This window comes from Rhinoraja longicauda, chromosome 17, assembly GCF_053455715.1.
Source record: "Rhinoraja longicauda isolate Sanriku21f chromosome 17, sRhiLon1.1, whole genome shotgun sequence".
Taxonomy (NCBI): domain Eukaryota; kingdom Metazoa; phylum Chordata; class Chondrichthyes; order Rajiformes; family Arhynchobatidae; genus Rhinoraja; species Rhinoraja longicauda.
Window position 1 is genome coordinate 46,896,939 of NC_135969.1, and position 15,344 is coordinate 46,912,282.

At 42.3% G+C, this 15,344-nt stretch overlaps 1 protein-coding gene across 7 annotated transcripts in view; it reads left to right on the top strand.

Moving 5' to 3' along the window:
* Window positions 1-15,344, top strand: part of wnk2 (WNK lysine deficient protein kinase 2) — a 138,158-nt gene that overhangs the window by 28,186 nt on the left and 94,628 nt on the right. For all 7 annotated transcript variants that reach the window (XM_078414662.1, XM_078414667.1, XM_078414668.1 and 4 more), the window contains exons 4-5: window positions 4,624-4,781; window positions 14,392-14,480. In XM_078414662.1, coding sequence (XP_078270788.1) covers window positions 4,624-4,781; window positions 14,392-14,480 — 247 coding nt within the window. The remainder of the gene's footprint in view (window positions 1-4,623; window positions 4,782-14,391; window positions 14,481-15,344) is intronic.

The following is a 15,344-nucleotide window of genomic DNA, read 5'->3' on the forward strand; positions in this document are numbered from 1 at the left end:
TCCCCTCTCGCGTAGTTGCGCACTAGCACGCTCTCTCCCTCCTCAAATTCTCGAGCTGGGCGCGAATCGTGGTGCAACTTTTGCGAGAGTTGTTTGTCACCAATGGTTGCTCTTTCATCTGGCACCGCGATGCTGAAACCCGTGCGAATTTTCCTTTTCATCAGCATTTCAGCCGGCGTTTGCGTTGTAGTAGTTTGCGGCGTTGAACGATACGAGATGAGGAATCGAGCGACACGCGTTTGCAGCGGTCCCGACATCTTGCGGAGCGCTGCCTTCACCGTCTGCACGGCGCGCTCTGCGAGACCATTGGTTGCTGGATGGTATGGCGCACTTTTGACATGACGAATGCCATTCACTTTCATGAACTTTGCGAACTTTTCACTCGTGAAACATGGGCCATTGTCAGAAACCAGTGTATGCGGAAGGCCATGTGTCGCAAACACGAAGCGAAGCTTGTCCATAGTGACTTCACTGGTTGATTCCCTTGTGATATGCACTTCAATCCATTTTGAATATGCGTCGATGAGAACAAGCAACATCTTTCCCTGTACCGGGCCGGCATAATCAACATGAACTCGCGACCACGGTTGACTAGGATGCTCCCATGAATGCAATGGTGCTTTGGGCGGATCCCGCTGATGCATTTGGCATTCTGAACATGCTCGGACTTTGTGCTCTAAGTCCTTATCGATTCCAGGCCACCACATACAACCTCTAGCAATCGCTTTCATCTTCACAATACCCGGATGGGCATCATGCACTTCCTCGATCATTTGCGAGCGACTTTGGGGTGGTAGTACAACACGACTACCCCAGAGAAGACAACCCTCGTGAACGCTCAGCTCCACTTAGCGATTGAAGTAGGGCTTGAAATCTTCATTTGGTGGTTTGTCTGGCCACCGGCTCATGATATATTCCCGAACACGAGACAGAATTGGATCCCTCTGTGTCATGGTGCGAACACGTGACGGAGTGATGGGCGATTTCTCCAACTCGCTCATCAGAAGGACGATTTCTCCTGGTATTGGCGCTTGCGATACCGTTGCTCGTCGTGGGAGTCGGCTAAGTGCATCTGCGTTGGTGTTGGCTGAGCCCGGTTTGCACGCGATGTCGTACTCGTACGCTTAGCGACCAGTGAATCACTCGCGGAGAAGCCATTAGCGGAATGGCCTTGTCGTTACTGAACAACCCAAGAAGCGGCTTGTGGTCGGTGTTGATTACGAATCGTCGTCCGTACAAGTATGTGTGGAACTTCTTGACGCCGTAGACTATGGCTAGACCCTCCTTATCCAGCTGCGAGTAGTTGCGTTCGGCGTTATTCAGACTGCGTGAAGCGTAGCCTATTGGCATTTCCGTGCCATCTTCCATGACGTGTGACAGCACTGCCCCTACTTCGTAAGGGCTGGCGACGCAGGAGAGAACGAGCGGCTTGTTGCTGTCGTAGTGCGTCAGAACTTTGGACGATTTCAGGCTTTGCTTAGCTTGTGCGAATGCCTTCCGCTGAGCTGGTCCCCAGTGCCATCGAACCGTTTTGCGCAGCAGTTGATGAAGTGGTTCGAGCATGGTTGAGAGATTAGGCAGAAATTTGCCGTAATAGTTCAGCATCCCAAGGAACGCCTTCAGTTCTCTGACATTCTTCGGTTGAGCCAGCTCATCGATGGCTTTGACTCGTTCATCCACTGGCTGCAGCCCTTCAGCGCTCACCTTATGGCCCAGGTATTGGACTTCATTGAAGAGAAAGGCGCATTTTTCTCGTTTCAGTCGTAGGCCTGCATCTTGGAGCCTGCGGAGGACTTGCTCGAGGTTGTCGAGGTGTTCTTCCTCGGAACTACCTGTAACGAGCAGATCGTCCAGATACACCGCAACCCCAGAAATCCCTGCCAGAAGATTGTCCATCGTACGCTGAAATACAGCCGGTGCTGTTGAAATGCCAAATGGCATTCTGGTGTATTGGAATAACCCGCGATGGGTAGTTATCGTCACCAGTTCACGGGATCTGGACGACAAAACCAACTGCTGGTAAGCGTGCGACAGGTCAAGTTTGGTGAACTGCTTCCCCTTCACCAGCTTCGTAAACAACTCATCAATCCGAGGTATCGGATACGTATCAGATCGAGCTGCTGTATTCACCGTTAACCTGTAGTCTCCGCAGATTCTCACGCTACCATCTGCCTTGTCAATGGAGATAATTGGTGCCGCCCATTTCGAGTGTAAGTACGGAGAACCACGGTGCTATCACGAAGGCGTAACCTTTCACCTTTTCCCCACTGGTCCTTCCAAGTCTCTTCACTGATAAGCGTAACTCCAGCTCCGGTGTCGATTTGCATGGGGATAGTCTTTCTCCCCACACACATGTCCACAGTGAAAGGAGTAATTTTCTTCTTCTCACTGTTAGTATGATAAAGACCATACACATCACTTTCCTCGGTCAGTTGGTGGCTTTTATCCGGTTTTCCGGCTGACTGCTTTTTCTGCTGTTTTTTTCCACAGTTGAAACACTCCACCTGTTTTGCTGGACAGTCGTTCAGGTCAGCGTGGGGAGAGCCACCAGAGCGATAACACAAAGATCCTCTTCCGGTTCCCCGCTTGGGATGACCACTGAGGCCCCCTTGATTTCGCAATTATATTTATCGCTTCGCTGGGCTTTTGTTTCCCGTCATGGTGAACAGCCGTGTTGCGGTCTGCCGTCTCCATAGCGGTGGCGATACCGAGTGCCTTGTCGAAATCCAGCGTGGCTTCCGACAATAATCGACGCTGAATTCGGTCATCATCAATCCCACACACCAAACGATCACGTAACATTTCATTAAGCGTCGAACCATACGCACAATGTTCAGCGAGGTGACGTAACTCGGCCACATAATCAGCAACTGACTCACCCGGTTGACGATGACGAGAGTTGAATTTGTAATGCTGGACGATGACCGACGGTTTTGGGACCTTGTGATTCGTGACTGTTGACACAATCTCCGAATATTCAACTTGCCCAGGTTTTTGTGGAGCCAGTAAACTCGAGATGAGTCTGTATGTTGGTCCTCCACACACGGAAAGCAAGATAGCCCTCTTCTTTCCTGCATCTGTAATGTCGTTGGCTAGGAAGTAATGTTCAATGCGCTCGGCGTACTGCACCCAGTCGCCCTGTGCAACATCAAATTCCCCTATTGAGCCAAAAATAGCCATTGTAGCCACAACAACAAGTCACCAAGCGAAACTTCAAAACAAGTTTATCCTCGTCGCCAATTAATGATGCGTTTTACTCAGTATCATTCTCTAAAGCACGCATTGAGTGGGAGACCAAAACAACACAGGTCTGGACACAAGATCGCCATTTTAACTCTCTGTGTATTTTAGCAGCTGCGCAGGCACAGCTTTACCATATTGTTGCATGTATACATCGCATTAGCAGCTTTACCATATTGTTGCATGTATACATCACAGGAATGGGTGCTTCTACTTTCTCTACTCATTATTTCATACATTATCTACTGTATCCCCTTAAAACAATTACAACTTAACTGTATACTGTCTCAACTGACATTCAGAAATGAATGCTTTGTTAGACTAACGGATATGAATGTTTTGTGATATTCATTAACTGGATACAATATGTTCTGTTAGTTTAATTGTGGATAATATTTGGATGAATATTCGGTGAAATGAAAGCATTATAGAAAACCAATAAAATACAGTTTCTTCCCAGCTGCTATTAGGCAACTGAACATCCTATCGCTGACTAGAGAGCTGTCCTAAGCTAACATCTACCTCATTGGAGACCCGTCGACTTTATTGGATGTTATCTTGCACTCAACGTTATTCCCTTTATCCTGTATCTGTACACTGTGGACATCTTGAATGTAATCATGTATAGCCTTTCTGCTAACGGGATAGTATGCAACAAAAATGCTTTTCACTGTACCTCAGCACACGTGACAATAAACTAAACTAAATCTTAAACTAAACTAAAACTGTGGGTAGCTATAGAAAACAGATGACATGATGCAGTACTGAGAGAAAACTAAGTAGTACGTCAGAAAGGGAAACCTCAACTAGTTCAGGCAATTTTTATCTTGGTTTTGGGGAGAATTTGTTTCTGAATTAGAGATAAAATGATTAATGGTCTGTTCTCGGGATAAGAATCCTTGCATAACCCCGGTACTACCCGTATATGCTTTTGAACTTCATTTAAGCAAAATAATGCAATAGTTTCAGTTGATGGTAACTCCTGGAACAGGCAAGGACCATGTAATGGAAATTTGTTATTACCACTTGTACAATTTCAATGCAGACTATTTCAACATAGTTTACAGAATTTTTTTCTGGCAAAGTACAAAAACTTTAAGAGCCTTAGTTTTTTCAACTGCAGAGAGTTGACCATCTGATGGATTTTTTATGCTTGCAAATTCCTGAATGGATCCAGCCACTCTGAGTCCACTGTTATCCATGAATGTTTGAACAGTTTTTGAAAAATTAAGAGTTCTTAAATATGAACAAAGGTCTAGTTTTTGTGATAATATTTTTGTCAAATTCATTAACTGTGTATTAGATAATTAATCGCCCCTAGTTTATGATTTGCTGTCTAATGTCAGTTATTACAATAATGTGTTTACTTTTAATTGTCCTTAGGTACTCCAGAGTTCATGGCTCCAGAAATGTATGAAGAACACTATGATGAATCTGTGGATGTGTATGCTTTTGGAATGTGCATGTTGGAAATGGCTACCTCAGAATATCCATACTCAGAATGTCAGAATGCTGCTCAGATATATCGAAAAGTTACAAGTGTAAGTGTTGATTAACCACATAATTGGTCCTTAATTGTCATTTAACAAGCTAATTGGTGGCGAGTTTACACTAGTTATATTAATTGTACTAATGACTTTAGTTATATTAGCACATATTGCTCATCATAGAAACATCGAAAATAGGTGGAGGAGGCCATTTGGCCCTTCGAGCCAGCACCGCCATTCATTGTGATCATGGCTGATCATCCACAATCAGTAACCTGTGCCCAACTTCTCCCCATATCCCTTGATTCCACTAGCCCCCAGAGCTCTATCTATCTCTCTCTTAAATTCATCCAGTGATTTGGCCTCCACTGCCCTCTATGGCAGAGAATTCCACAAATTCGCAACTCTCTAGGTGAAAAAGTTCCTTCTCACCTCAGTTTTAAATGGCCTCCCCTTTATTCTAAGACTGTGGCCCCTGGTTCTGGAGTCCCCCAACATTGGGAACATTTTTCCTGCATCTAGCTTGTCTAGTCCTTTTATAATTTTATATGTCTCTATAAGATAATGTTTTTGTGCTGCATATCAAATTTTCCACAATACAATTACAATCTAAATCAAAATGATTTTATTTTAAACAAGGACCACAACAAGATTTCTTAAGTTTTGTTTCTGTCTTCAAATCAGAAAGTTGAAATGCTGGATTTGGTGTCATACAGCCTAACAGCAGTTTTGAAGCATGACACTTTATTAGACCTTGGAAGCTCAAATGACATAATTGTCTTTTACCATATGAACTTGTATTATGCAGTATTTTAGAAAATAATTTTAATTTTAAAAAAACCTTGCTTTCTTTTATACCCGCAACCATTTCTCAGTGTTTGGAAAAGCATTCTATTTGACTTGCAGGTTCTGTGTTGCATACAACACAGCTGGATAGAAAAATAACTGGTGTAATATAAACTCGACTTTGCAGAATTTTCCAAAATATATCATTAATTTCAACATACATTTTGTGGAAGTAAAACATTTACTTTTCCACTGATTGCTGACCAATGCAGATTGAGTCGCAATATAAATAGAAATTGGTGGAGATAGCAAGCAGGTCAGGCATCCCTTTCTTCTGTGGAGGAAGAAACAGAATAAATGTTTCTGGTCATTGATTATTTTGTTTGTTTACTGAAGACTCGCTTTGTTATCCTAAGTTTTAGATCCATATCAATGTCAGTCAATCCAATGAGCTCTTTATTTAGTAACATTGTGGCTATAATTTTGGTTTACCATGAATTTAAGGGAAGGAAAGCAAATTTTCTCCAACAACCATTACGTTCCCTAAACTCTCTTACTATTTAAGGAAAACTTTACAAATTTCTTTAGTCATTTTACAAGAATAAGAATGAGGCATGGGACAGGTATAGGCAGCTGGGATCAAGTGTATCTCTGGAGGATTTTGGGGAACTATGGAGCAAACTAAAGAAGGAAATCAGAAAGGCAAAAAGGGGACAGGTGATAGCTCTTGCAGATAGCAATAAGGATAATCCCAAGAGATTTTATGTACCTAAAGGAAAAAATGGTAACGAGAGAGAGAGAGAGAGAGAGAGTGTGACCCCCTTGGGAAACAAGGTGGTTAACGCTGCGTGGAGCCACTTGAAATGTGTAGGAAGGAACTGCGGATGCTAGTTTACATTGACGATGGACACAAAATGCTGAAGTAATCCAGCGGGACAGATAGGATCTCTAGATAGAAGGAATGGGTGATGTTTTGGGTCATGACAAATGCACGGTTGAGACCCGAAACATCACTCATTCCTTCTGTCCAGAGATGCTGAGTTACTCCAGCATTTTGTGTCTACAATGTGGAGATGGGCAAGGTCCTCAGAGTATTTCTCCTCGGATTTTACTGTGGAGAAAGATAGGAGGACTGAGGAACTTGGGGCAGTCAATAGACTGTCTTGAGAGCAGTCAGTATGACGGTTGAAGGGGTGTATAAAGGTAGACAAATCTCCCGGGTAAATAGCACAGTTTTTGTTATTCAGTGATTTGAAAGTTTTTCAGTATTACACTTGGTATTTTATAATGTGTAGTGCAATAAACTTTTCAAACATTTTTGTGATAGAATTTTGGAAGAAATGATTTAAGAAATAATGATTTCATATGCTGCCATTCTACATATTAAGCATGGAATTTCAATGGAAAATCTTTCTGGAATAAATATTGAAAGCTCGTGTAGTTGAAAGCTAAACAATGGGAGGTAAATCAGTTATGCTATCTGATGTTTCCATATTTACATCTGATCTCTGGTTATGAGCACAGTTGTCAGAAATAACTGAATTTATAGAAACACGTGGTTGTTTGATCAAGTATCACAGAGTTACAGTTACACCTGTTATGTATTGCATGTTGATGATTTTTATCTAAATGCTCCCGATTAGTTTCTGATTGTAGCACTTCATTTTCTTCCTGCTTCAAGCAAGACGTTCAAGGAAAATTCCGGTTATTAATATAACTTTGTACCCATATCAAATTTGGAGAACTCGAGTTTGGAAGCACAAGGTCGTCTCGAGGGGAGGGGGGTTAGAACTGTAAAGTGAGTTGTCTAGATAGCCATTAGAAGATGTTTCCTTTAGTTACAGTTCAGAGCGGGATATCAGCAGAATAAGGAGTCATGGAACATAGAACAGTACAGCACAGGAACAGGCCCTTCGGCCCACATTGTTCATGCTAAATGAATGTCTAGTTAAACTAATCTCCTGTCCTGCACGTGCTGATATCCCTCTATCCATATTTTACCGAAAAGCCACTATTGTATCTGTCTCCATCAACATCCAAGGCACCCGCTGGTCTGTTTAAAAAAAAACAAAAAACATTTGACCTGCACATCCCCTCTAAACTTTGTCCCTTTCTCATTTGACAGTCTATTGTCTAGTCTATTGTAACTTTCGACATTACCTGCAAAGCATCTGAAATATAGTAGTAACCACAAGCATGATCAATATACTGTATTAAATCTATCTTAAAAAGGTTCCAAAATAGAGTAAGTACTAAATGAAAAGCAAAGTGAATGAAAGAAAAAGGAGCAATAGAGAGTGTAACCATTTCTCAGATGTCTGTCTTTTTGCCGAAAGTGGGGGAAAGTCAGAAGTTATTGTGTATCGTTTGTGGTTCAATGGTTTTAAATTGGTAGCCCAGGAATTTCAATGGTACTTTATTGTTACAGTGAAATTCCTTTATTCCATACAGTTCAGTAAAAATCCTACTTATACACTGGCCTAAGCAAACTTGAGTACAAGAGGTCAAGAATAGGAGATTGTACTATGGCAGTACACAAGAGTCAACAGGTTCCCAGCGCCACATTTTACCCTTTTAAGTTCAAAGTTGTTAAAAATGATAGTCTTAACTTGGCCATAAAGGTCCATTGTCTTGGCTGTGACACTTGGCAAGAGTTGTCGTGGTCAACCTGGCCAGGCAATGCTGCTGATGTCCTTCTTGATTGCTGCAAGCCACTGCAGGCCACATGCAATCCACACGCTTTGGAGGCAAATAGCTGTTCCTGAACCTGGAGGTATCTCCTGCTCAATGGTAGCAGCAAGAGGAGTTAAGAAGTCATGATGCAGCTTTACAGGACTTTGGTGAGGCCACATTTGGAGTATTGCAAGCAGTTCTGGTTGCTCCAATGCAGGTGGAGGCTGTTTTGATAAAAGGATTTAAGAGTCTTTTGGATAGGCACATGGATATGCAGGGAAATAAGGCATTATGATTTATGTGCAGGCAGATAAGTTCGTTTTGGCATCATATTTGGTATAGACATTGTGGGCCGAAGTGTCTGTTCCTGTGCTATTCTGTGTTAAAAGAAGACATATTACAGATGGTGGTGATTCTAGATGATAGATGCAGTGCCCTTTGTAGATGCTTTTGATGGAGAGGAGGACTGTGCTAGTGATAGACAGGACTGAATCCATCGCTCTCTGCAGTCTTTTTTGTTCCTGTGCGTTGGATTTGTTATACCAGGCGATGATATAACCAAAGATAGATACAAAAAGCTGGAGTAACTCAGTGGGACAGGCAGCTTCTCTGGAGAGATGGAATGGGTGACGTTTTGGGTCGAGACCCTTCTTCAGGCTAGTCAAGATACTTTACGGTTTATGTGGAGAAATCTGTTTGAGTATTCAGAGACATCCCAAATCTAATTTTCTAAGAAAGTAGAGGTGTCTTTACATGCTCACAAAGACATGCTGTCTTTGTGATTACATCGATGTGCTGGCCTAGGACCAGTTATCTGAGATTTTAACGGCTTAGAATTTGAAACTGCTGGTTCTCTCCACTGCACGAGGCATTTCCATTGAGGTTTGAAGTGAGAGTAGTCTGTGGAGTTTGTCAACGTACATTGACACAGTAAATGAGCCGGCCATGTGTACATGCAGGGAGATGTGTGTGGTCTCTGGCCTTCTTGTGCAGCCATGGTTATTACTGACTTCCTAAATATCATCTCCAATAAGAAGGAATCTAATCATCTACTCTTGAAATTCAATGGTATTACTGTAGCCAAGATCCCCACCATCAATACGATACAATAGAACTTTATTTATCCCAGGAGAGAAACTGATCTGCCAACAGTCATAAAACACAAGATTCATGAAACATGAAATTAAAGTGGAGTGGAAAGGATTGGGAATGTGCAAAGATTGGGGAGGGGGGAGGGGGGGGGGGGGGGAGTTAGTCTACCTCACGACAGAAGGGGGAGAAGTTGTACAGTTTGATAACCACAGGGAAGAAGGATCTCCTGTTGCGATTTGTCCTGCATGTTGGTGGAACCGATCTGCAGTTGACGGTACTCTTCAGGTTGACCAGTGTGTCATGGAGGGGATGAGCTGTATTGTCCAGGATGCTCCATAATTTGAGGAGCATCCTCCCCTCCAAGACCACCACCCATAATCCAACTCCGCCCCCAGGACGGAGCCAGCCTTCCTGATGAGTTTGTTTATCCTATTTGCATTCGCGGCCTTCGCCCTGCCGTCCCAGCACGTGCAGCGAATAAGATGGCATTGGTTACCACCCATTGGTAGAACATCTGCAGCATCTTACAGCAGACGTTGAAGGAATGGAGCCTTTATCAAAAAACACAGCCAGCTCTGTTCCTTGTACAGGGCCTCGGCGTTCCTAGACCAGTATAATGGGTATTATCATTTGACAAACGGTTAACCTGACCAGGTGTATGTAGTCATTGTATTTAAGAGTAGCATGCCACCAAGTTCCTGAGACAATCGGGGATGTGTAATAAATGTGTTGTAGTGATTGGTGTTTAGCTTGATAATAAATGCAAAGCTGTTTTATCTCAGTAGCACCATTTTGTCCTCGAACTTTAATACTTTACGATTAATGAAGAAAAAAATTACGACGAACAATACAAAAATGTGAAGTACAACCAGAAATGCAAATGAAGTTTTAAAAAGTTCCAAAATTATATAAGTAGGAAAGAAAATTGCAGATGCTGGTTTAAATCGAAGGTAGACACAAAGTGCTGGAGTAACTCAGCCGATCAGGCAGCATCTCTGGAGAGAAGGAATGGGTGATGTTTCGGGTCGAGACCCTTCCTCAGAATGTCTGAAGAAGGGTCTCGACCCGAAATGTCACCCATTCCTTCTCTCCAGAGATGCTGCCTGACCCGCTGAGTTACTCCAGCATTTTGTGTCTACCAAAAATATATAATGCTTTTCTGGATATGGGCAACGTTCAAAATATGCATATTGGGTATTGGGAGCATTACATAAGTCCATAAGTGAAAAGAACAAAATTAAGTCATTTGGCCCATCGTCCACTCCGCCATTCAATTGTGGCTGATCTATCTCTCCCGCCTAACCCCATTTTCCTGCTTTCTCCCCATAAACCCTTACAGCCGCACTAATCAAGGATCTATTTAAATCTGCCTTAAAAATATCCATTGCCTGTCTCCACAGCCTTCTGTGGTAATAAATTCCAGATTCAACACCCTCTGACTAAATTCCTCCTCGTCTCCTTCCTACAGGAACGTCCTTTAATTCTGAGGCTATGACCTCTGGTCCTAGACTCTCCCACTAGTGGAAACGTCCTCTCCACATCCACACTCTCCAGGCCTTTCACTATTTGGTAAGTTTCTTTGAGGTCCCCCCTCGTCCTTCTAAACTCCAGCGAGTACAGGCCCAGTGCCGACAATCAATGATTTCTGTGAGTGCTCAAGCAGTTGTAACAACATGTTAGGAGCCTGAGAACAGGAAGAGCACAGAGAAATAACAATATTAAATTGGCATTAGTTTGAGATCATACGTAGTTAGTTTAACCAAATGTAGTTTATTGCTGTGGAAATTACATTGTCTGGAGTTTATCTACCTTGATTCAAAGGAAATTGAGCCTTGTATTTACAGTGTCAACATTCTTTCATGCCAGTGTGTGTGATGATCAGAGAGCAGTGTGTTTATTTGTATTGTATTTTGGAAAATACTGCTGAAGTTAAATCACCTTTGTTCTATTACGATACAAAACGATAGAACTTTATTTATCCTAGGACTGTCTGCCAACAGTCATAAAACACAAGATCATGAAACATGAAATTAAAGTGACGAGTGGAAAGGGTTGGGGATGTGCAAAGATTGGGGGTGTGGGGGGGGAGAAGAAGGGGAGTCAGTGTACCCCATGACAGAAGAAGAGGAGTCAGTCTCAGTGTACCCCACGACAGAAGGGGGAGGAGTTGTACAGTTTGATAGTCACAGGGAAGAAGGATCTCCTGTGGCATTCTGTACTGAATCTTGGTGGAACCAGTCTGTTGCTGAAGCTTCTTCTCAGTTTGACCAGTGTGTCATGGAGGGGGTGAGCTGTATTGTCCAAGATGCTCCGCAGTTTGAGGAGTATCCTCCCCTCCAAGACCACCTCCAATGAATCCAACTCCGCCCCCAGCACGGAGCCAGCCTTCGTGATGAGCTTGTTGATTCTGTTAGTGTCTGCGGCCTTCGTCCTGCTGCCCCAGCACATGACAGCAAAGAAGATGGCACTGGCCACCACCGATTGATAGAACATCTGCAGTATCTTACTGCAGACATTGAAAGATGGTGCCTCCTCAGAAAGTACAGCCAGCTCTGTCCCTTCTTGTACAGGGCCTCAGCGTTAGTGGAGCAGTCCCGTTAACTGTCCAGGTGCACTCCAAGGTACTTGTGCGCCTTGGTAAACTGCACATCCACACCCTTGATGGAGACAGGGGACAGGGGTGTTCCTCTCCTCCTAAAGTCCACCACTAACTCCTTAGTCTTGTCGGTATTGAGCTGCAGGTGATTCAGCCCACACTACTCAATTGGGTTACATTGTCAATTGATGGGTGTGGAAGGTCGGCAATGTCCTAGTCATAGTTTCTATTTTATCTTCCTCTACCCCTATTTCTGACAGCTTCATAAATTTTATATACTTTTAATCTATAATTTGTATTTTTTATAAGCATTAAGGAAATGAAAAAGGAACTGCAGATACTGGAATCTTGAAAAAAACATATTGCTGGAGTAACTCTGGGTCAGGCAGTATCTGTGGAGGGAATGAACATTTCAGTCTGGGACCTTTCTTTAAACTGATTTTAGTAGAACATAGAACTTAGGTTTATTATTGTCACATGTACTGAGGTACAGTAAAAGCTTTGTTTTACATGCTATCCAAAGAGATCAGATATACTTTGCATAGATACAATCAAACGCGGGTACAATCGATATAGCAAAAGGGAAGATGCAGAGTGCAGAATATAGTTCTCATCATAGTAGTGCATTTGAGTGCATCAGTTCCTTAGACAAAGTCCAGTATGCTCACTGAGATAGAGGTGAATCAAACAGTACCCTAGTTTATGGAAGGACCATTCAGAAGCCTCATAACTAAAGCGAAGAAGCTGTTCCTGAGATTAGCAGTGCACACTTTCAAGCTTTGTAATTTTTGCCAGACAGTATGAAGAAGAAGGTGGAATGAGATTGTTTTGGCGGCTTTTCCAAGGTAGCGTAAAGTGTAGATGGAAGTGGTGGGAAGTCTGGTCTGTGTGATAGACTGGACTGGGCTACATCTACAACCCTCTGCAATTTCTTGCGGTCTTGGGAAGAGCTGTTGTAGACCAAGCTGTAGTGCAACCTAACGGTATGCTTTCTACGGAAAAAAAGACAAAGTGAGAGTTCAAAGGTGTCTGAATGCGTATGCCAGCTGATGAGCACATGTCCCGAGTACAAAGCCGGGAACTCCATTCTCACAGTTACTTTCCACAGATTCACTTTCTGGAAAACAGATCTTGTATCTGTGTCAATAACCATTGATACAGGTATACCGGAGACTGGCTTGGTGGGTGGCATTCCACTATTGACCTTCTCTCCAGGGTGGGGGAGAATGCATTGAGTTTATCAGGAAGGACCAATGTTTATCTTGTCTTTGTTGGAATAGTGTTGGAGTGGGAGTAGGATGGATGTTTTAAATAATTGTGCAAAACTTGTGGAAATTGTGGCAAAATACCAGAGTGCAGAAAACATTGTTACAGCATTATAGGAAAACATTTACATGGAAAGTGTAGTTAACAAAAAAGTGCAAAGTCTGCATATCACTGAAGTATGAATTTTGTTTTGCTATATTAGATGAAGAAAAATAGTTTAATCTACATAATACGCAAGGCTTCTTTGAATTTCTGTTCGAAAATTATCACTGCACAAATAAGTTTTTTGTAGCTATTACATTTTCTCCGGCACCAGTACATAAATTGAGAGATTACATGCCCTTTCTGCAGTAATTTGCACATTCTCCCCACTCCTATCGGGCAGGAGATGTAGAAGCTTGAAAGTGTGTGCCACCAGACTAGGGAACAACTACTTTCTCTCTGTTATCAGACTTCTAAAAGGTCCTTCCACAAACTAGGGTACAGTAAGGTAGACACAAAATGCTGGAGTAACTCTGCAGGACAGGCAGCATCTCTAGAGAGAAGGAATAGGCAACGTTTTGGGTCGAGACCCTTCTTCAGATTGATGTCTACCTTCAATTTAAATCAGCATCTGCAGTTCTTTCCTACACAAACTAAGGTACACTCCTGATTCTCCAATTGTGGATATTGTACTTTTACTCTGGCACTGTTACATTTCAATGCTGAGCACTCTATTCTGCAATCTGTCTTTCTCTTTGTGTAGGAAGGAACTGCAGATGCTCGTTTAAACCGAAGATGGGCACAAAATGCTGGAGTAATTCAGTGGGACAGGCAGCATCTGTGGAGAGGAATGGGTGATATTTCGAGTCGAGACCCTTCTTCAGACTGAGAGTCGTGGGGATTTTGTGTCCAGCATTTTGTGTCTTTCTCTTTGCTCCATGTTTTGTACTTGATCGTGACCTAATTGTATTCATGCATAGTACTAGCTTATTTGATTTGATAGCACATAAACAAAGGTTTTTCATTATATCTCAGTCCTTCACAATAAACCGAAACTGAAAACTTTTAATATAAATTATAATATTTTGCTAACTGTAACAAAATTGAATTTGGGAATACAAACAATTGCAAATAATACACATTTTAGAAATTGTTTTTGAAATTTGTGCTAATCTTGGCAAGTAATTATGAAAGCTTTGAATAATATTTCTACAAGCCTGAACATTTAAAGTCTCTAAGTTGGTGCAATTTTCTGTTTTACATTTTCAGGGAGTAAAACCAGCAAGCTTTGGTAAAGTCATTGATCCCGAAATAAAGGAAATCATTGGAGAATGCATCTGCCAAAATAAAGATGAAAGGTTTGTAACAAAATTGAGAACAGGTGTTTGTTTCCTGGAACTAATACATGATTACTCTGAGGTCTTTGCAATAAATGTTTCCCAATACGTGATCAGTGAGTCCTTGATTCAGCTTACAAGATGTATTTTTTTAGTATTAATAATAATATTGTATTCAACATATAATGATGCAATATAACATTAATATTTAGGAGTATTATTATAGTCAGCATGGTTTTGTACATGGGAGGTCTGTCTCACAACTGAGTTTTTTTTTTTGAAGATGTCACCATAAAGTTTGATAAGGGCAGAGATGTATATAAGGTTTTCAGCAAGACATTCACCAAGGTTCTGCATGGTAGGCACCACAAGGCCCATTGCTATTTGTCGTCAATATCAATGATTTGGAAGAGAATGTACATGCCATGACTAGCAAGTTCACAGATGATACAAATATGGATGGTATTGTAGATGGTGAAGATGGTTGTCAAAAATTGCAGTCGGATCTTGATTGGTTTGCCAGGTGGGCTGAGGAATGGTTGATGGCATTTAATACTGAGAATTGTGAGGTATTGCCTTTTGGGAAGTCTAACATGGGCAGGATCTACACAGTGAATGGTAGGGCTCCAGAGAGTGTTGTAGAGCAAAGGGATTTAGGAGTGCAGCTACATTGTTCTTTGAAAGGGGCATTACAGGTGCTCAAAAAGGCTTTATAGACAATAGACAATAGACAAAGGAGTAGGCCATTCAGCCCTTCGAGCCAGCACCGCCATTCAATGCGATCATGGCTGATCACTCTCAATCAGTACCCCGTTCCTGCCTTCTCCCCATACCCCCTCACTCCGCTATCCTTAAGAGCTCTATCCAGCTCTCTCTTGAAAGCAT